Source organism: Camellia sinensis, chromosome 2 (assembly GCF_055761805.1).
Source record: "Camellia sinensis isolate YWXY chromosome 2, ASM5576180v1, whole genome shotgun sequence".
Lineage (NCBI taxonomy): Eukaryota > Viridiplantae > Streptophyta > Magnoliopsida > Ericales > Theaceae > Camellia > Camellia sinensis.
In genome coordinates this window covers 48,874,477-48,897,339 of record NC_138962.1, presented here as the reverse complement: position 1 = coordinate 48,897,339, position 22,863 = coordinate 48,874,477, and the positions used below count along the sequence as shown (strand labels likewise).

The 22,863-nt window shown below is 36.1% G+C and overlaps 2 protein-coding genes across 11 annotated transcripts in view; both read right to left on the bottom strand.

Annotated features, from left to right (window-relative positions):
* Window positions 1-22,863, bottom strand: part of LOC114286501 (metacaspase-1) — a 50,580-nt gene that overhangs the window by 23,588 nt on the left and 4,129 nt on the right. For 3 of the 10 annotated variants that reach the window (XM_082914300.1, XM_082914297.1, XM_082914306.1), the window contains 4 exons: window positions 22,016-22,072; window positions 18,105-18,216; window positions 17,676-17,852; window positions 10,178-10,584 (listed from right to left, as the gene is read on the bottom strand). In XM_082914300.1, coding sequence (XP_082770426.1) covers window positions 10,525-10,584; window positions 17,676-17,852; window positions 18,105-18,216; window positions 22,016-22,072 — 406 coding nt within the window. In that variant the 3' untranslated portion in view covers window positions 10,178-10,524. Of the gene's footprint in view, window positions 1-10,177; window positions 10,585-17,675; window positions 17,853-18,104; window positions 18,217-22,015; window positions 22,073-22,863 lie in introns of those variants that run through there. The other 7 variants (XM_082914302.1, XM_082914298.1, XM_082914301.1 and 4 more) reach the window with 5 other exon arrangements.
* On the bottom strand, window positions 5,671-7,626 carry LOC145820020 (metacaspase-1-like). Its single transcript, XM_082914307.1, has 2 exons — window positions 7,183-7,626; window positions 5,671-6,247 (listed from the first exon to the last, which is right to left on the bottom strand). The coding sequence occupies exons 1-2, from the start codon at window positions 7,577-7,579 to the stop codon at window positions 5,883-5,885; spliced, it is 762 nt and encodes a 253-aa protein (XP_082770433.1). The 5' UTR covers window positions 7,580-7,626; the 3' UTR covers window positions 5,671-5,882.

Below are 22,863 nucleotides of genomic sequence, written 5' to 3'. Positions count from 1 at the left end.
CACTTGAAGTAGGTTTGTTATCCAACCACAACTTCCTTTTGAAATCCAATATTAAAACCAAAAATAAAACAAAACCAAAAAAAAAAAAGAGAAGTTGTTACTATGGCTCGTTTGGTGTACCTGTTAAAACATATTATAGATTATAGCTTAATAAAATATAGATGATGACTTTAATCAGAAGTAGTTAATCTGTTTGGTGTAGTTGTTGGATTATAAATTTAAGTTGCTGAGTAGTGTTTGTTAAATAAGCTGTGAAGTAACTTTTTCAATTAACTTTTATTTTTTGTTATTCACTATTTGTCTACATTTCTCATAAATAATAATAATAATAATAATAATAATAATAATAATAATAATAATAATAATAATAATAATAATCTATAGCCTATTTGGGTCTTTTTCTATTTTTAAAAAAAAATAAAAAATAAAAAAATCTAAGAGTATAATCGTAAATTAACATGTTCACAGCAGAAGCTGATAAGCAGAAGCAATGGGTGAGCAGCTTCTCAGAATCAACTTTTTTGAGTTAAAATAAATAGTTAGAATCAAAAGCTATTTGAAATAAGTTTAACTAAACAATCCAAAATAGCTTTTCCAAAGCTTAAAGCTATAAGTTGGCTCAAAAAAACCCAAACAAACACCCCCTATGTTTTCGATCGTTGCAAATATCTCAAATTCTTATATGATAGGTAGAATGTTGAATATACATGTGACCTTGTTTAATATTTCAATTTCAAATTTTCAAATACAATTGTATATGTTCTAGTGAGAAATATCATTTTACAACTTTGGTAGTTAAATTTGTGTGTGAAACATAATGGTGTAAGATTTCTGAATAAGAACTGTATATTCAATTGTGTCATATTTACAAAGAGTTCAGCAGCTTATATAACTCTAAATCTATGACTAAAAAAGGAAATACAACCAATTCAAATATTTACACTACAATCTTTTCTAATTCCTAATGTACACAATCATGCCAAATTGAGAATGTACACAATATATTCTCATATCCTTGCTCAAAGTCAATGTGTTTTAGTAGAAAACACTGAGAGTTTGCTAAGAAGAAATTAAAACCGAGCAATAATGTGAGTCTTGGTGAAGAAGTCCACAAGTTGCAAAGCCGAAGAGAGAAAAGGAAGCGAGATAGGGCTAGACTGCAGATGCTGTCGGACAAAGTGACAATCAATCTCAATGTGTTTTGTCCGTTCATGGAAGACAGTATTGTGGGAAATCTGAATAGCACTACGATTGTCATAATAGAGGGAGGTGGGAGAAGACTGAGGGAACGAAGCCAAACAATCTCAGTAGTAGCATGAGTAATAGCACGGTACTCAACTTCGGCAGTAGAGCGAGTAACACCAGTTTGTTTATTGCTTTTCCAAGAGATCAAGGAATTGCCAAGAAACATACAGAAACCAGACATAGACTTGTGATCAGTAACATTACCAGCCAAATTAGAATTAGTATAGGCCACCAAATCCAGAGAGGAAGTAGAGGATAATAGTAAATCCTGAAATATAGTACCTCAAAGATAGCGAAGAATTCGAACCAATGCAGCCCAATGTGTGGAGCAAGGAACAGAGACAAACTGGCTAACCACATGAACAACATAGGCAAGATCAGGACGAGTAACTGGCAGATAAACTAAGCAACACATGAGTTCTCAATATAAAATAGGATCATCTAGAAGAACACCATCAGTAGTGTTAAGCTTTACATTAAGCTCAATGGGGGTACAGAAATCTTAGTGTCAGTAAGATCGGCACGATGAATAGCCTCATTGGCATACTTGGCCTAAGATAAAAAGTAGCTCTTGGGAGAAGAAGCTACCACAATACCAAGAAAATATCGCAATGGGCCCAAATCCTTCATTTCAAAGGTACAAAAAAGATGCTATTTGACCTCAGATATAGTAGAAGAGTCAGAACCAGTGATGATCATATCATCCACATACAGTAATAATGCAACAAATCTAGTAGACATGTGGAGAAGAAATAAAGCAAAGTCCTGGGCACAGGGATGAAACCCAAGCTCAGTAACAGCAGTCTGAAAGCAATCATACCAAGCACGAGGAGACCGCTTCAGACTATACAGAGCACAATGAAGGTGACAAACCTGTCCAGAGGAATGGTGAAGGCCAGGGGGAGGACACATGTAAACCTCCTTAGTGATATGGCCATTATGAAAAGCATTCTTGACATCCATCTGATAAAGAGGCCAAGAACGAATAGCAGCGATAGAGATCGAAGTACGGATAGTAGTCATCTGGGAAATAGGAGCAAAGGTCTCCTCATAATCAATACCATACTCCTGTGAGAAACCTTTGGCAACCAGACGAGCTTTGTAGCGCTCAAGAGAACCATCAGAAATGAGTCTTGACTTTGTAGACCCATTTGTAACCAACTAGATTCTTATTAGCAGGCAAAGGAACCAACTCCCAAGTACTAGTTTTCTGTAAAGCAGACAACTCATCCTCAATAGCTTGAACCTAATGAGGATCCTAACAGGCCTCCTTGTAAGATTGAGGTTCTGAAAAGAGTAAATAGCAGGCAAAAAAGTATGATAGGAAGCAGAAAAAACAAACCCAACCAGTTTAGAGGATGACGCGCTCGAGTAGGATATCAATGTACAGTAGGATCAAAGTCATCAGAAGCAGGGGGATCAACAGCAGATGCAGAGACAACCGGTGAAGAAGGAGCCTTGTGATGAGAATAAACTAACAACGAAGGAGGAGAAACAGGAGGAGAAGATGGAATAAGCTCAAGAGGAACTATGGAAATGTACTCATTAGACGGGACCTCAGAAGAAAACGGATCAATATGAACCAAATCCTCTTTGGAAACTGGGGCGATGAGAGGACAAAGCTAAAAGTAAGATAGACGTTCGAGAAAGACAACATGGCAGGAGACATAAAGGCAACGGGAAACAGGGTCATAACAGTGATAACCTTTTTGAGTGAGACTATAACCCAAAAAGACACATATGACAGATTGGACACTAAGTTTGGTCTTATCTTTACAGGGTAAAAGGATAAAACAAGCAGACCTAAACATACGAAGGAATGAGTAATTAGTAAGTTGAGAAAACAGAGCCTCATAAGGAGACTGACCAGAAAGAACGAGGGTAGGCATGCGGTTGAGAAGAAAAGTAGCAGTAAGAACTGCCTCACCCAAAACGGAGCCGAAATGGAGGCAGAGAGAAGGAGAGACCTAACTGTCTCAAGGAGATGACGATGTTTACGCTCAGCTTAACCATTTTGGGCAGGTGTATCAGTATAAGAAATTTGGTGAATGGTCCCAATTTGGCCAAATATTCACAAAATTCAGTTTTAATGTATTTTCTGTCCAAGTCAGACCATAACAATTTAATAGTAGACCTAAACTATGTAGTGACCATAGACTGGAAAGTACAATATATTTGATAAAAGTCAAACTTATGAGTCATAAGATAAACTCAAGCATAATAGTTACAGTCATCAACAAATGACACATAATATGTAGAACCCCTTTTGGTGAGAATAGGAGAAGAGCCCCAAACATCAGTGTGCACTAAAGAAAATGGTATATCAAATATAAAAGTACTTTTATGGAAAGGTAAGGCTATCATTTTGGCAAGTTTACACCCCCGACATTCAGTAAGTTCACTAGGAGAAATTTTATCCAATATACCAGACTCAGCTAAAAACCGTAAGCGATCAGCAGACAAATGCCCTAATCTAAAATGCCACAAGTAGAAAGGACTAGACAAAGAATCTAATTGAAAAAAGAGGAAAAGGCAGTCAGAGAGGTTGCCATAGGTAAATATATGCTTTCCACCACATAGAGGTCTCCAACTCTATGGTCGGTCCCAATCTGTTGCTTAGACATCTGATCCTACACATAACAGATAGAAGAAGAAAAGACAACATCAAAACTAGAGGCATCAAACTGACTGATAAATAATAAATTGACAGATAACTAAGGAACATAAATGACTGAGGGAATAGAGACAACAGACATAACATACAGTAGGACAGACCCAATAGATATAACAAATATACCAGATCCATTAGCAGTATTGACAAAAATACGAAAGGGAGGAAGAGCACAATTTTGAAGTAAGGAGAGATGGGGAGTCAAATGATAAGAGGCACCGATAAAAAAATCCAAACAGACGAAGAAATACCTAAAGAAGACCCAAGTAAACCTGAATGAAGAGAGGAAACAATTGAGGTAGACAGGGATAGCTGAGAGGTAGACAATATATGCTGAAGTTGACTAATTTGAGTAGTCAAGGAAGCCAAGTCAGGATCAGAAGCCGGAGCAGATGCAATAGAATCGGCAAACAGCTGAACGATACTCAAAAGAGAAGCGCAAAACTTGATCGAAAACGGCTGAGAAGACAAGGCAGACACAGGAGAAACAGACAAACATCCCTTCTTGGGACAATGATACTTCCAATGACCCCTTTGATGGCAGAAGACACAATCATTAAAAGCCAGAGACATCGTAATAACTAGAAAATTGAGAGGTTTAAGTGTAATAAATCCAAAATAAAACAAAATTGTCAAATCAGGCGTTCAAGTGTAAAACCAAAAAATCTGAGGGGTCAAACTGTAATAAATCAAATAGAATGATATTAGATGGTCAAATACGACCAAAGCATTGCCAGAAAAAGAGAGACTGAAGCCGAGATGAACCAAGAGAGTTCGAAACAAAGTCGAAGCCGAGATGAATCAAACAGAATAATACCAAGAGAGGTCGAAGCATAGTTGAAGAGAGATGAACTAGAAGCCAAAGTCTAAAGTTGAAGACTTGGAGCCGAAATTGAAGAGAGAACCACCAACGACAATAGCGAAGAAGAACAGTGAGGCAGTCATGAGACAGAGGCAGTCAGGTTGCGAGGCTGCGTTTGTGTGTTGTGAACTGAGGGAAGTTGCAATCAAGAGAGAACCACGAACGACAGTCGCTTGAGGCCTTCAGTCAAACTAGACAAACACAGAGAAGAAGAAATCGACTCAGAGACTTCTAGGGTTTTGGCTCAAAGACGGCTCTGATAGCATATAAAATTTCTAAATAAGAACTGTATATTCAGTTCAGCAGTTTATATAACCCTAATCCTATGATTGAAAAAAGAAATACAACCAATTCAAATATTTACACCACAATCTTTCCTAATTCTTAATATACACAATCATGCCAAATTGAGAATATACATAATATATTCTCTCAAATGGACCAATGAAAAATTTAGATGCCTTTTATTGATTTTGTTAGATCACTAGTTGTGTATGAGTGGTGGGGTGTAGATGCATGTCCAAACTTTAACCCTTCCTAAGCCTAAATCCTTTGATATTGGGATATGTATCTAGAAGTTAAATATAGGTATGGGGAGATGCCTTGAACACTGATATATATATATATATATATATATATATTACTTAATTGTATAATATTCTTAGAAAATGTGATGTAAATTTAGAAATGCTTGAAATTAAATAGAATTTAGGGGAAATATAAAAATTTGTATCTTCTACCCATATGAGAGACTAGAAATATTTTTTTCCTAATAAATGTGAACTTTTCTTCAAACATCACATAAACTTAGAGGGTTAGTGTCTAAATTAAGTATAAGCATCGGAACATATCTCACACTCTTACTCTTATCATATCTGATGGACATGGGTACTTGGGGAGAAATAACAGAGAGAACCAGACTGAACTAAACTTTTTCCACCAACACCGACCGAGAACCTCCTCAAACTAGAGCTCTGTCATCTTAAATTGTTAACTACTAACTCATCTAAAAATTTACATCTCAAACTAGAGCTCTGTCATCTTAAATTGTTAACTACTAACTCATCTAAAAACTTTGTAAATTGGTGATCTAACAAATTGTTATTAAAGACTAGAACTAGGACTCAAAAACACTAACTGTTTTCTGTCGTAAACATGCTCTAGATCAAGGCTGGTTCCGCTGTGACAGGCATCGATAATGGCATGAAGCTTGACACCGTCCTTGAGGGGCTTGACAATGGTATTATTGATATCATTATCAAGGATCATTCCAGCAGTCATGAAATCAGAAGGACAGATAGTTTCATCGTAGTCATCGTTCTCATCCATATCAAAATCAGGTTGTCGTAAACCATGTCCAGAGAAGTAGAACACCAAGGAGTCCCCCGACTTGCAGTCGGCCACAAGCCATCTCAAGGCCTTCTGCATGTTCTCCTTTGTTGGAATAAGGTTTGGGTCATCCTCCTCTTCTGCAATTTGCTCAAATTTAAATAATTAATAGATCATCCGTAAAAGAAAACATAAACATAAGACTTAAAACTTAAGAGTGGGATTTTTTTTTCCTTATATTAAATTAATGTTTTTGATAATTTTAATTATCTGTGAATGTAATATTAATTTACGTAGTAAATAAAAAATATATTTATATATATTTTTTATCACAGTGTCAATGCTTCTGAGAAGCAAACTTATGGATGTTTTTGCTTTCTCTTTTCAACTGTTGTCTGAAAGCCCACACCAAAGTTCTTACAATTAGATTTAAATATTTTTATACCTTTCATTCGATTTTTGGGAGATCGATAAAAGATTGTTCCTGACACCTCTGAATTGCAAGTGCATGTTTATAGAGAAGTGACATAACATGTTGAAGCAACTCACTAACTCAGAGGGGCGCAATCTACTCTCAAGACAGTGAATGCACGCCCCTGTTGATAAGTTTTCTTTGACTTTGTATTGTTTAATTTTATGATTGTAATGAATTTTTTAAATACTGTATTCTAAATTTGTGATTAATTTTACTATATTAAAATTTCTAATTTTCACAACAGACACTAATAATCAAATTGTGATGTCTGTACAATGCTATACCATGCAACAGAGGATCCAAGACATATGAACAGAATTCTTCATGAAGCACACAGTAGGAATCAGAATATTAACAGATGTTGCTAGAAACAAAAAGAAGATTCTCCACCAAAGCATTGTGACATAGTTCTGGTTGATGCTGGATCTGTTAACTGTTTGTGTTGCAGACATTCACTGGCTCGACATTTTCGGGCATGGTCTCAGTCAAGTGCTTGGTAATAAATCTATTTCCTTCTGCTCATGTACACTGTTAAGATTAAATGGAATTATTTACTGAATATCACACACTACTATAAAGGGCATGGATTAGAATAAATACCTGTTAGAACACAAATAGAAGTTTCAAGAAAACCAAAATGATCGGTTAGAAGAGATTTCATTCTGTTCGCATCATTTATTGTTCCCTTGAGCCTGTTCACATCATTTATTGTTCCCTTGAGTTTGTGCTTCTTCTTTTGGTAACTGACTCCGCAAAGAGCTGCCCGCTTTGGTAGATGTACACCGATATTATTAGTCATAGAATTTAGCTTTCGATCAGGCTTTGGCAATGCAGCATGCGGGCTTTTGATTTCTTGCAATCTTGTTTTCCAACAAAAGCATAAATGTCCCTTGGGGACGGTTTCACATCCTTTGGATGAAATCAGAGATTCACAAGATTGGCATAGAGTGTTTTGGAGTCCGGTGTTTCCATAACCTTGTTGTGGCAGTTGCCACATGAAATTTCTCTAGTGTTCATTGTTTTTGGTTTCGTTTGTAGGCAAGGAGGCAGAGCAACAAAGAGGATTGAATTTATGACGCCAACATGGTGAGGCATAATAGAATTTTACAAAATCCAACCAACCGAGGAGCAACTGAAATGGGATTTTACTAGTGAGCTATTTTTAATTTTGTTCAACAAACTTTTTCTGCTATTTTTAAGTTTTATTCTATAGCACTATATAAAGTGTGAAGAACTAGATACCCTATGTTTAATTTTTTTTTTTTTAAAAGAGTTTTCACATTGGCAATTGATCTTTGGACATTAAGCAGATCATTTTAAGCACCATTTTGGTAATGAATGTAAAAAAAGTGAACATCAAATAGTTTTTTTCCCAGGAAAATTGCGAAAGAAAATCCCACTTCATAGAATCTGATCATTTTTCCTTAATCATATTCTTTCTCAGTTGTTAAAGTCCAATGACAGTGCTTTGAATATCATGACCATGCTAGTATGCTTGATGTCGGCATTATGTTTTGTAGCCTGTAGACTGTTGGATCGGGATTTGTCCCCTTTATGTAACCTCACCCTCATGCATAGTTTGTTTTTCCCCAAAATGTGCTTATCCATATAGCTTTTGCTCAGTTCTCTTTGATTCTGCAGGTCATTGAGAAATGAATGGATTTGATTTGAAGACTACTTAGCATTTTCACAAGCAGTGATCAAACCTAGACATTAAAAAACGAAAAATATGATATAAAAGTCCACTTTTTGGATCTACTTTATAGACTTAGTGATGTGTCAAGAAGAGGATCAGTTGATAATTAGAGAATATTTAATTATCAACCAATTCTCTTCTTAAGACATCACTAGATCTAAAAAGTGGATATAAGTTTGAGACCTAAATAGCAATACTTTTGAAAAATTAATTACAATGTTGAAATAAATCCATGGAAAAGTAATCTATATGAGAGTAGTGTAGTCAAAAGCCATTTGGGTCTGCAATGTCTATATATTCTACCAACAACAATGTAAAGTGTGAGAAGAACATAAAGAACCTGATGCTCCACTGTTGTTTATGTCCTGTACACGCATGTACAGATAGAACACGCATGTACAGATAGAAACATGTACGAAATGAAGAATTATAAAAAAAAGAAAAAAATTAAGAAGAAAAGAGGTGCTTTTCTTACTCTCTATTTTTGGGTTGATTGATCCCCATCCGTTCCCAAGAATTTGCTACTGTATAACTGTTGTAAGTTGATTCAAATTCTTTGAAGAAATTTGATCACTAACAATGGAAGTCATGTTCACAATGAGAAGACAACTCTATTAAAGTAGAGTTTAAGGAAGGTATAGTTTTAGTTATAGGTAGGAAGGGTAAATTACCAATAGGTCATAATAGTTGAACATAATTCTCATCAAGTCCTATTGAAAATAAGTCTTGGTAAAATTGTCACTAAAAATAATTTTTTTGCAATAATTTTTTTTATATGTCGCTAAAAATTGATAATTAGTGACTTTTTTTGTCATGATTTTTATAAATTGTCGCTAAAACTTACAATTAGTGACGTTATTTATAATAAATTTTTCTCATAGGACCTATTGGATAATAAATCCACTTATTATGACCTACACGTAAGTATCCTTTTTAGGAAAGACTGTTTACTCTAGCCTCTGTTTGGTTTGCCAAAATGATGGGCCAAAAGATTCAAAAAAAAATGATTTCTTTCACATTTTTCTCCACCTAATGAAGTTAGATTTAAAATTACAACTTTCTCATAAATGATCACAAATCAAGAATAGAATACAAATTAGTGCATCTAAAATTAAAGAACAAATGCTACATAAATGATCACAAATCAAGAATAGAATATAAATTAGAGCATCTAAACTTAAAGAACAAATGCTATATATTAACCGGTTCATTAGAAATAAAAAAGTTGATCCTACATATAAATTTTTCTTGTTTCTCTGTTCCAAAGTCTCTTTTCACCACACGATTTCTTCACATGAAGGGCCCATTACTCACATGATGGATGCTAGTTGAGCTGTAATTGGTCTAATTTCCCATTGGTATAATATTTCAAAAGTTGAGCACAAACTCTTTTTTTAATATTGGCTTAAACCAAAAACCAACTATAAAGTGATTCTCATATTTAAATATTAGGTAAATTACACTAGTAATATTTATATTTTGGTCTTTCTGTCATTTCGATTCTTATAATTTTAATTGACTTGATTTTGACACTAAATTTAAAATTGTCTTAATTTAGTTCAAATGATTATAATTTTTGGTGTTTTTTGACAGAAAAAGCGCACATAAATGACACGTACCACACTTTCATAAGTAAAATTATAAAGTTGTTTAACTTAGTTAATTTCAACCAACTCGGTGAGCCATTTTCTTCCAAAAATCTTAATTGGCGTTATCAATTACACCAAATTGACACAAAATCTAAAATTAAGAGTCAAAATTAAGCTAATAGAAATGATAGGGACCAAAATGATACACATAGAATTTGTTTTACAAAGATATTCATGTTCAGAACTGCCAATTTCATTTTCAAAAGATGTTCATCTTCAAATCTACCAATTTGAATTTCATGTTCAAAACTGCCAATAAAAGGTTGCAAATGTTTTGCAACATATTCTATTTAACAAGCCAAGAATAGCAATTTCATACAATTAATCTTCTCTTTAGGCTCAAACAAAAGTATAAATATCTTACCAAAGAATCATGTTATTAGGGGAATATGAAATTGAGGACTCTCATTTACTCAAACTGCATGTAAATAACACTTTTTTTTTTCTTCCCCTTCTCTTTATATAGTCTATGGGATACAAATCCTTGTTTTCGCTCCACAATAGCTCCCATATTAACATTGGGCCCAAGACGACACCGGTTGCATATTGATAACATTCTTTGACATGGTATAATGCTAGGATGACCAGTATATATGCCTACAAGTTGAATTTCTCTGTATCAACATTAAATGGTATTGAAGATGATAGCTGAGTTTCCTGCACAGCTCCAAGTAATAGCCCAAATCAGTTAAGAATTAGATAGTGCTTTCAAGCGACATTAAAATGGTGGCAAATTGTATCATTTAAGAGGATATGATGTGGGTTTTATTCAACTTGATAACAAAATAATGCTACAATACTGTTGGGGAATTTTCAAAATGATTTTTAAAATGTACAGTTTAATTTTTGGATGGTTTTTAAAATATATAGTTTAATTTTTGGGTGTTTTCAAAACCTTCCTTATTTTTCTTTGGAAAGCTTGAAATAAGTTTGGGAACTTTGTCCCACATCGGAAAAAGAGAAAAACATGGAGCACTTAATAAAGTGCTACATGGAATATTCTTTTAAATATGGAATTATGAGGTGAAAGCTAGTGTGCATGCACACACACCACAATCCACACATGCATGCGCGCGTGGCGTGGGCTATGTGGTGTTTGATGGCGCACTTTGCACTTAGTAAGGTGCCATAAGGGCGTTTTCCTATTTGCATCGGACATGTGCGATGACGTGTCTGAAGCCGGTTGATCATAGCCATTGATTGAAAATGCGCGCGATCTTACGGATGAGATGGCACTCAATCATGATCAAGTGTGATTAGTCAAGGCTTCTATTCGGTGTGAGAATGATCTACACTGTAGATCGTCTATCCTACAATCAAATTTGATCGAATGCGATCAAGGGACATGACCATTCGATCAGGTGCATCAAGGTCTATAAATAGGCTACGATATTAGCCATTTCATTCCATCATCGCCTACAAGGCACCATGAGGGCGCTTTCCTACTTGCATCGGACAGGTGGGAGCGATGACATGGCATGGGTGACATGGAATACAATCAACCTCACGTGGCAGTGACATGGCATCCGTTGGCGATGAGTTAACCAACCGATCAAATGGTTGTGTGTTTAATCTGGAGCAAGTTGATCATAGCTGTTGATTGGAGATGCGCATGATCGTACGGATGAGATGGCACCCGATCGTGATCAGGTGTGATTAGTCAAGGCGCTTATTCGATGTAAGAATGATCTGCACTGTAGATCATCAATCCAACCGTCAGATCTGATCAGATGCAATCAAAGGATATGACCATTCGATCAGGTGCATCAAGGCCTATAATAGGCTACGAAATCAGCCATTTCAGTTCATTCAAAAATTCAGAATTCATTCCTGCAATTCTCTCTCTCTCTCTCTCTCTCTCCCTTTCCCTCTTGATTTAGAGTTTTCAATCAAGAGTTTCTTAAGCAAATTTCTACTTTTCTTACTAGTAATCAAGTTCTGCAAATTTGATTATCAGTGTCTTGATTTTCTTGATTCTATCAAGAGTATTCTGATCTACTATCGTCAGTGCAAACGCCGGTAGATTTGATCTTTAGATCAGGCTTCATTGTATCATGAAGGCAAATTTGCTGTAACCCCCTGCATACCTTTTAGTGGGTGCAAATATTGTCTTTAGGAAAATGACTTAGTAACGCCACTTGAAGCACCAAATTTCTGTCCTACATAGACAAGATCATCGCCAAGTTTAGAAGACCCGAAACCACCAATTGAAAAGTTCAAGACAATTTGCTCCAACAATCTAAGAAAATATTTGGATATGACAATGTCTATTTAGAAAATGACTCAAGATTTCATGAAGTTTGACCGTTTTGATGGAGGAAATTTTTAACACTGGCAAAAAAAGATGCACTTTTTGCTCATCACTCTCAAAGTGGTCTATGTGCTGACTACCTCCTATCTGGTGGAGCAAGAAGATGAGACTATAGAGCAAACCTGTACCAAAACCAAATAGGAGAATGACAACTACATTTGCCGAGGACACATTCTGAATGCACTGTCACACTCTATATTCGATGTGTATCAACATCTGAAAATGGAAAAGCAACTCTGGGACATACTACAATCAAAGTACCTCACCGATGATGCCACCAGTAAGAAATTTCTTGTTAGAAATTTTATGCATTTTACTATGATTGATACAAAGCCCATTATGGAACAATTCCATGAGATCCAACATATTCTGAGTCAGTTTCGACAAAAGAATATGAACATGGATGAATCTATTGTAGTTTCGTCTATAATAAAGAAACTGTCATCTTCTTGGAAGGATTTTAAGAATACTCTGAAACACAAAAAGGAAGATCTAACTTTAGAGGAATTGGCTCAACACCTCTAAGTTGAGGAAGAGTCAAGACTTCTTGAAAGTAAAGAAAACCAATTGGCTCAGACTTCCAAGATTCACATGGTGGATGGCGGCAAGAGGTTGAACAAAAAGAAGCATAAGCGTGAACCCCAACCCGAGAAAAATGCTAAAAAGCTGAAAGGCGCTTGCTGGCACTGTGGCAAACCAGGGCACTTCAAAATGAATGCTGGTCATATAAGAAGAATCCAGAAGTATCAAATGCCAAGAACAAGTTTGTGGCTGTTGTATCCGAGGTGAACATGCTCGAAGATGCTGGTGACTGGTGGATTAATTTAGGAGCAACAAGGCATGTCTGCAACAACAAAAGCCGTTTCACTACTTATGAACAAGTAAGTGATGGAACAGTTCTCTACATCGGCAACTCTTTAACTGCTGCTATCAAAGCCAAAGGGATGGTAGATCTAGAGTTTACATCTGGAAAGGTCTTAAGTCTTAATGATGTTTATCATGTACCCGATGTCAGGAAAAAGCTTGTATTTGGAAGCCTGCTTAATAAGCATGGTTTCAAGTTAGTATTTGAGTCGAACAAATTTGTCCTGTCTAAGGGTGGAATTTTTGTTGGGAAGGGCTACATGTATCAGGGAATGTTCAAACTCAACATTATCAAAAATATATCTATTTCTGCTTATATTGTTGATTCTCTTTCTTTATGGCATGCTCGTTTAGGTCATGTTAATACTAGGAAAATGCATGATATGGTTAATTTAGATTTAATTCCTAAGTATGACATTGATATATTTGAAAAATGTAAATTTTGTGTGCAATCAAAAATTACTCTCATTCAATTTCCTAAAATAGATAAAACCACATCTCTGCTTGAACTTGTGCATAGTGATGTATGTGACATGCATAATACCCCTGCTAAAGGTGTTAAGAAATATATTGTAACATTCATTGATGATTTTTTCTAAGTACTATCATATCTATCTTTTGCATTCAAAAGATGAGGTGCTTGATAAACTCAAGATTTTTAAGACAGAAGTAGAAAATCAGTGTAATGTCAAAATAAAGAGACTTAGGTCTAATAGAGGCGGTGAATACCATTTTCCAGAATATTGTGAAAATGTTGGTATTATTCATGAGAAGTCTGTACCCTACACACCACAACAAAATGGAGTAGCTGAAAGAAAGAATAAGACATTAAAAGAAATGATTAATGCAATGCTTTCTTACTCCAGTTTAAGTTTTGATTTTTGGGTGAAGCCTTGCTCACTGCCTGTCACATACTCAATAGAATTCTTCTCAAGGAAAGAAATGTTACTCCTTATGAACTTTGGAAAAACACGAAACCTAATCTTGGTTACTTGAAATCATGGGGTCGTAGAGCAATAGTCAGATTGCCTGAACCTAAAAAAAAGAAATTAGGTGAAAATGGAATTGAATGCATATTCATTGGCTATGTTATACTTAGCAAAGCATATAGGTTTCTGGTAGTAGAGCCCAATGGTTTAGTGGAAACAAATACCATCATTGAATCACGTGATGTGGTATTTTATGAGAATCGTTTCACAACCATTCGAAGCTTGGATTCTAATCAAGAAAATGAATAAACTCCTTTGATGTCTATAGAAGAAAGTGAACGACATGAACCCATTGAGCCTAATGAACCTAATGAGCCTATTGAACTAAGGAGGAGTGAGAGGGCTAGGATTGAGAAGTCATTTGGCCCTGATTTCGTTATTTACCTTGTAGAAGGAACTAGGAAAGCTTATTGTAAGCAAACAATGATTTCTTTAAATATGGATTCAGATCCATTAACCTTTGAAGAGGCTATGAAGTCTCAACATGTTGCTTTATGGAAAGAAGCAATAAACGATGAAATGGATTCTATCATGGGTAACAATACCTGGATACTTGCTAATTTGCCAAATGGATCCAAACCAATTGGTTGTAAATGGATTTTCAAAAGGCAAATGAAAGTTGATGGTACAATTGACAAGTTCAAAGCAAGATTAGTTACTAAGGGTTTTACTCAAAAGGAGGGTATCGATTATTTTGATACATATGCTCCGGTGGCTAGAATCGTCACCATTCGAGTGTTGATTGCCTTAGCCTCAATCTATGAGCTTGAAATCCATCAAATGGATGTTAAGACCGTTTTCCTAAATGGAGAGTTAGATGAAGAAATCTACATGCAACAACCGAAAGGATTTGTTGTAGAGGGGCAAGAACACAAAGTGTGTAAACTTGTCAAGTCACTATATGGACTGAAACAAGCTCCAAAACAGTGGCATGAGAAATTTGACAAAGTAATAGTGTCAAATGGTTTTAGGATACCTGAATCTGATAAGTGTGTGTACAGTAAGTTTACTGGCAATAGAGGTGTAATCATATGCCTATATGTAGATAAAATGCTTATTTTTTGTACTGACAATGATGTCATTAAAAGTACTAAAAGTTTCTTGTCGTCTGGTATGAAAGACATGGGCTTGGCTGATATAATTCTGGGTATTAAGATCAAATGAGAGGACAATAATTTGATTCTAACCCAGTCGCACTATATTGAGAAAATTCTTAAGAAATCTAATCAATATAATTGTACACCCATGTCTACACCTTTTGATTCAAATTTGAAATTGTATCCTAATATTGGAAGAGTTGTTGATCAGCTAGAATACTCAAGAGTAATACGTAGCTTGATGTATTCCAAGACTTACACTAGACTTGATATTGCATTTGCAGTGGGAAAACTTAGTAGATACATTAGTAACCCCAATAGTGTGCATTGGCATGCTATTAACTGAGTACTTAGGTACTTGAGGAAAACAATAGACTATGGAATAGTCTATAATGGCTATCCAGCAGTGCTGGAAGGATTCACGGATGCTAGTTGGATAACTGACCGTGAAGATCACTCATCCACGAGTGGTTGGATTTTTACTCTTGGATGAGGAGCTATCTCCTGGGATTCTAAGAAACAAATATGCATAACAGACTCAACCATGGCGTCAGAGTTTGTAGCATTGGCTTCTTGTAGCAAAGGGGCAGAGTGGCTAAGAAATCTCTTGTTAGAGATTAAGATATGGCCAAAACCTATACCACCAATATCTTTGCATTGTGATAGTGAAGCGACTCTATCACGGGCCTATAGCCATGTCTATAATGGAAAGTTCAGGCATACAGGACTGAGACATAGCTGTGTTAGGCAGTTAATCACAAATGGTGTGATTACCATTAGTTATGTAAAGTCAAGTGAAAACTTGGCTAATCCCTCCTGGTGGAAACTCGACTCAACGCTTGAAGAAACATCAAGTCTTGAGTTTAATGAGCCCATGTACACCATATGTCATGATTGCAAGCACTTAGTTTTATTTCATTTTCATCCCTAGGTTGAAGTGTTTGGTACCTGTAATGTGAAAAGAAGAAGATGAGTTAGCAAACTCTTAACAAGTTTACAACTGAATTGTTATGGTACTGTAAATTACAGGGTATTCTTAGTAAGCTTACCGATGTGAGTGTAGGAGGTGGTGCTGTTTTCTATGAGTCCAAAGGCTTGACTCTAGAGCGCTCATGAAATAGGATATAGACACAAGGCAAATCCACGTGTCGGTTTGTTTGTATACTTAAGGTAACTTGTACTGTGCGTGAGACATGTCCGGTTAGTCGTGTAAGATCGTTAGTTCAAAGACAAGTCTACTATGCCATCTTGACTAACTTTGAGATGTCTTCACTAAGTGAATGATTCAAATCGTAAGATATCTTCGCCTATGCATAATTCTGCCAAGTGAACCAAGAGTCATCATTTGATATTTTGAAAATGGTGGGTGAATGTTGGGGAATTTCAAAATGGTTTTTAAAATGTATAGTTTAATTTTTGGGTGTTTTCAAAACTTCCTTGTTTTTCTTTGGAAAGCTTGAAATAAGCTTGGGAACTTTGTCCCACATCGGAAAGAGAGGAAAACATAGAGCACTTAATAAAGTGCTACATGGAATATTCTTTTGAATATGGAATTGTGAGGTAAAAGCTAGTATGCATGCACACACACTGCAAGGATGGTGCTTCGCACCATCCGTACCCGCACATGCACACGCGTGCGCGCGTGGCATGGGCAGTGGGCTGTGTGACGTTTAATGCCGCACTTTGAACTTAGTACGGATGCATCGGCGCAAAGCACCATGAGGGCACTTTCCTATTTGCATTGGACAGCCGATCGTGATCAGGTGTGATTAGTCAAGGCATCTATTCGATGTGAGAGTGATCTGCATCGTAGATCGTCGATCCAACGATCAGATCTGATCAAACGCGATCAAGGGACATGATCATTCGATCATGTGCATCAAGGCCTATAAATAGGCTACGAAATCAGCCGTTTCATTCCATTCAAAAATTTAGAATTCATTCGTGCAATTCTCTCTCTCTCTCCCTCTTGATTTAGAGTTTTCAATCAAGAGTTTCTTAAGCAAATTTATACTTTTCTTGCTGGTAATCAGGTTCTGCAAATTTGATTATCAGTGTCTTGGTTTTCTTGATTATATCAAGATTATTTTGATCTACTATCGTCAGTGCAGACGCCGGTAGATTTGATCTTTAGATCAGGCTTAATTGTATCCGGGAGGCAAATTTGCTGTAACACTCTACATACTTTTTGGTGGGTGCAAATATCGTCTTTAGGAAAGCAACTTAGTAACGCGACTTGAAGCACCATATTTCTGTTCTACATAGACAAGATCATCGCCAAGTTTTGAAGACCCAAAGACCACTAATTGAAGAGTTCAAGACAATTTGTTCCAACAAATACTTGAATATAATCTACTGTGATATCAATACATATAGTATCTTCTTTATTCAAAACAAAAAATTGATAAATTGTGTCCTCATATTAGATTATGAATTTATAGTTTGTGTTCAAGCATGATCATGTAGAAATTGGAAAAGAAGCTTGACCTGTATTAACTTGTGGCAGAACATCCTTAGGAGACATCCTGAACTATTACTATTAGCATGCTTAATCTGCTCATGCATCTTTTCGAGTAGATTACCGTATGTTATTCTAGGGTTTTGCCTAATTGTTTGATCGAAAATGTAAGTCATGGCGCCAGTCATTTTGTTTCTTGAGAAGGCCTGCATAATTCAAGAAAGTAGGGATGAACAAGAATTCGCATAAAGATGAGAGTAATGGCAAGTTGGGAATGCCAATATGGTAAGACAATGTGGTTTACAATGCCAACAAAAAGATAAATCTAGCTTGCCTTTTTTTGGCTTTTTTTCCGTCACATTTACGGAAAGGAAAATGATTTTTGTCACTGAGTGAATTTCATTGGTTTTTATTGTGTGGATCGATTTGGTAAATTTCATTAGAAAATGAACTCTTACAGTTGTATCGGCAGCAATTTGATCATCACCACAGGCACTCAAAGAGATAGCTAGTCCACCATCTGTACTTTTCCTTACACCTGAAGTAGGTTTGTTATCTACCCACCATTTCCTTTTGAAATCCAATGTTAAAAACAAAAACAAAACAAAACCAAAAAAAAGAGAGAAGATGTTACTATGGCCCCGTTTGGTGTAGCTGTTAAAACAGGTTATAGATTATAACTTAATATATTATAGATTATGACTTTAATCAAAAGTTGTTAATTTGTTTGGTGTAGTTGTTGAATTATAGATTTAAGTTGCTGAGTAATGTTTGTTAAATAAGCTATGAAGTAAGTTTTTCAATTAACTTTTATTTTTTGTTATTCACTATTTGTCTACATTTCTCATAAATAATAATAATAATAATAATCTATAGTCTATTTGGGTCTTTTTCTATTTCTAAAAAAATAATATATATATATATATATATATATAAGAGTATAACAGTAAATTAGCATGTTCACTGCAAAAGCTGATAAGCAGAAGCAAGGGGTGAACAACTTCTCAGAATCAGCTTTTTTGAGTTAAAATAAGTTGTTAGAATCAGAAACTGTTTGAAAGAAGTTTAACCAAACAGTCCAAAATAGCTTTTCCAAAACTAGAAGCTATAAGTTGGCTCAAAAAAGCCCAAACAAACACCCCCTATAAACGATTGTTGCAAATATCTCAAGTTCATATCTAATAGGTAGAATGTTGAATATACATATGACCTTGTTTAAGATTTCAATTTCAAATTTTCAAATACAATTGTGTATGTTCTAGTGAGAAATATCATTTTACAACTTTGGTAGTTAAATTTGTGTGTGAAACATAATGGTGTAAGATTTCTGAATAAGAACTGCATATTCAATTGTGTCATATTTACAAAGAGTTCAGCAACTTATATAACTCTAAACCTATGACTGAAAAAGGAAATACAACCAATTCAAATATTTACACCACAATCTTTCCTAATTCATAATATACACAATTATGCCAAATTGAGAATATACACAATATATTCTCACACTCTCGTTCAAAGTCAATGTGTTTTAGCAGAAAACACAGAGAGTTTGCTAAGAAGAAATTAAAACCGAGCAATAATGTGAGTCTTGGTAAAGAAGTCCACAAATTGCAAAGCCGAAGAAAGAAAAGGAAGCGAGATAGGGCTAGACTACAGATGTTGTCGGACAAAGTGACAATCAATCTCAATGTGTTTCGTCCGTTCATGGAAGACTATATTGTGGGCAATTTGAATAGTACTGCGGTTGTCACAATAGAGGGAGGTTGGAGAAGACTGAGGGACACCTAAATCAGATAAGAGACAATGAAGCCAAACAATCTCAGCAGTAGCATGAGCCATAGCATGATACTCAACTTCGGCAGTAGAGCGAGTAACAACAGTTTGTTTCTTACTTTTCCAAGAGATCAAGGAATCACCAAGAAACATATAGAAACCAAACGTGGACTTGCGATCAGTAACATTACCAGCCCAATTAGAATCAGTATAGGCCACCAAATCCAGAGAGGAAGTAAAGGACAATAGTAAACCCTGAAATATAGTACCTCAGAGATAGCGGAGAATTCGAACCAACGCAGCCCAATGTGTGGAGCGAGGAACAGAGACAAACTGGTTAACCACATGAACAACATAGACAAGATCAAGACGAGTAACCGTCAAATAGACTAAGCAACCCACGAGTTCTCAATATAAAATAGGATCATCTAGAAGAACACTATCAGTAGTGTTGAGCTTTACATTAAGCTCAATTGGGGTATCAGAAATCTTAGTGTCAGTAAGACCGACACGATGAATAACCTCATTGGCATACTTGGCCTAAGATGGAAAGTAACTCTTGGGAGAAGAAGCTACCTCAATACCAAGGAAATATCGCAATGGGCCCAGATCCTTCATTTCAAAGGTGTGGAAAAAATGCTGCTTGACCTCAGATATAGCAGAAGAGTCAGAACTGGTGATAATCATATCATCCACGTACAGTAATAATGCAACAAATCCAGCAGAGGTGTGGAGAAGAAATAAAGCAGAATCCTGGGCACAAGAATGAAACCCAAGCTCAATAACAACAGTTTGAAAGGGATCATATCAAGCACAAAGAGACTACTTCAGACCATACAGAGCACATTGAATGTGACAAACCTATCCAAAGGAATGGTGAAGGCTAGGGGGAGAACGCATGTGAACCTCCTCAGTGAGATGACCATTAAGAAAAGCATTCTTAATATCCATCTGATAAAGAGGTCAAGAACGAACAGTATCAACAAAGATCAAAGTACGAATAGTAGTCATCTTGGCAACAAGAGCAAATGTCTCCTCATAATCAATACCATACTCCTGTGAGAAACCTTTGGCAACCAAACGAGCTTTGTAGCGCTCATGAGAACCATCAGAAATGAGTCTTGACTTTGTAGACCTATTTGCAACCAACTAAATTATTACCAACAGGAAAAGGAACCAACTTCCAAGTACTAGTTTTCTATAAAGCAGACAACTCATCCTCAATAGTTTGAACCCAATGAGGATTCTAACAGGCCTCCTTGTAAGACTGAGGTTCTGAAAAAGAGTGAATAACAGACAAAAAAGTATGATAGGAAGCAAAAAAATATGTATTAGACCAACCCAACTAGTTTAGAGGATGACGCGCTTGAGTAGAATATCGGTATGTAGCAGGATCAAAGTCGTTAGAAACAGGAGGATCAGCAGCAGGGGTAGAGATAACTAGTGGAAGAGAAGCCTTGCGATGAGAATAAACTAACAATGGAGGAGGAGAAGAAGAAACTGAAGAAGGAGAAATAGGAGGAGAAGAAGGAATAAGCTCAGGAGGAACTATGAAGATGTACTCATCAGAAGGGACCTCAGAAAGAAACGGATCAATATGAACCAAATCCTCTTTAGAAACTGGGGCGGTGAGAGGAGGAAGCTGAAAGTAAGATAGACGTTTGAGAAAGGCAACATGGCGGAAGACATAAAGGCAACGGGAAACAGGGTCATAATAGCGATAACCTTTTTGAGTGAGACCATAACCCAAAAAGACACATATGACAAACCGGGCACTAAGTTTGGTCCTATCTTTACAAGATAAAAGGATAAAACAAGCAGACGCAAACATACGAAGGAGGGAGTAATTAATAAGTTGAGAAAACAGAGCCTCATAAGGAGATCGACCAGAAAGAAGGAAGGTAAGCATACGATTGAGAAGAAAAGCAGCAGTAAGAACTGCCTCACCTCAAAACGGAGCCGAAATAGAGGCAGAGAGAATGAGAGACCTAGCTATCTCAAGGAGATGACGATGTTTACGCTCAGCTCAACCATTTTGGGCAGGTGTATTAGTACAAGAAGTTTGGTGAATGGTACCCAATTTGGCCAAATATTCACATAATTCAGTTTTAAAGTATTCCCCACCCAAGTCAGGCCACAACAATTTAATAGTAGACTTAAACTGTGCAGTGACCATAGACTGGAAAGTACAGTATATTTAGTAGAAGCCAGACTTATGAGTCATAAGATAAACCCAAGTATAACAAGTGCAGTCATCAACAAATGACACATAATATGTTGAACCCCTTTGGAGAGAACATGAGAAGAACCCCAAACAACAGTATGAACTAAAGAAAATGGTGTATCAAATATAAAAGTACTTTTATGGAAAGGTAAGGCTATCATTTTGGCAAGTTTATACCTTCGATATTTAGTAAGTTCACTAGAAGAAACTTTATCCAATATACCAGACTGAGCTAAAAATCGTAAGCGATTAGCAGACAAATGCCCTTAATTAAAATGCCACAAGTAAAAAGGATTAGACAGAGAATCTAATTGAAAAAGAGGAAAAGGTAGTTAGAGAGGTTTTCATAGGCAGATGTAAGATCTCCACCACATAGAGGTCTCTAACTCTACGGCTGGTCCCAATCTGCTACTTAGACATCTGATCCTGCACATAACAGATAGAAGAAGAAAAGATAACATCAAAACTAGAGGCATCAAACTGACTGATAGATAATAAATTGACTGATAACTGAGGAACATAAATGACAGAAGGAATAGAGACAATAAACATAACATACGGTAGGATAAACCCAATAGATATAACAGACATACTAGATCCATTCGCAGCATTGACAGAAATAGGAAAGGAAGGAAGAGTACAATTTTGAAGGAGAGATGGAGAGTCAAATGATAAGAGGCACCAGAGTAAAAATTCTAAACAGACGAAGAAATACCTAAAAAAGACCCAAGCAAACTTGAATGAAGAGAGGAAACAATGGAGGCAGACGGAGATGGCTGAGAGGTAGACAATATATGCTGAATTTGACTAATCTGAGTAGTCAAGGAAGCCAAGTCAGGATCAGGAGCCGGAGCAGATGCAATAGAACCGGCGGGCGGCTGAATGGTACTCAAAGGAGGAGCACAAAACTTGATCGGAAATAGCTGAGAAGACAAGATAGACACAGGCGAAGCAGACAAACATCCCTTCTTGGGACAATGATACTTCCAATGACCCCTTTGATGGCAGAAGGCACACTCATTAAAAGCTAGAGACATTGTAATAACCAGAAAATTGAAAGGTTTAAGTGTAATAAACCCAAAATAAAACAAAATAGCCAAACCAGGGGTTCAAGTGTAAAAACCAAAAAATCTGAGGGGTCAAACTATAATAAATCAAATAGAATGATATCAGATGGTCAAATATGACCAAAGCATTACTAGAAAAAGAGAGATTGA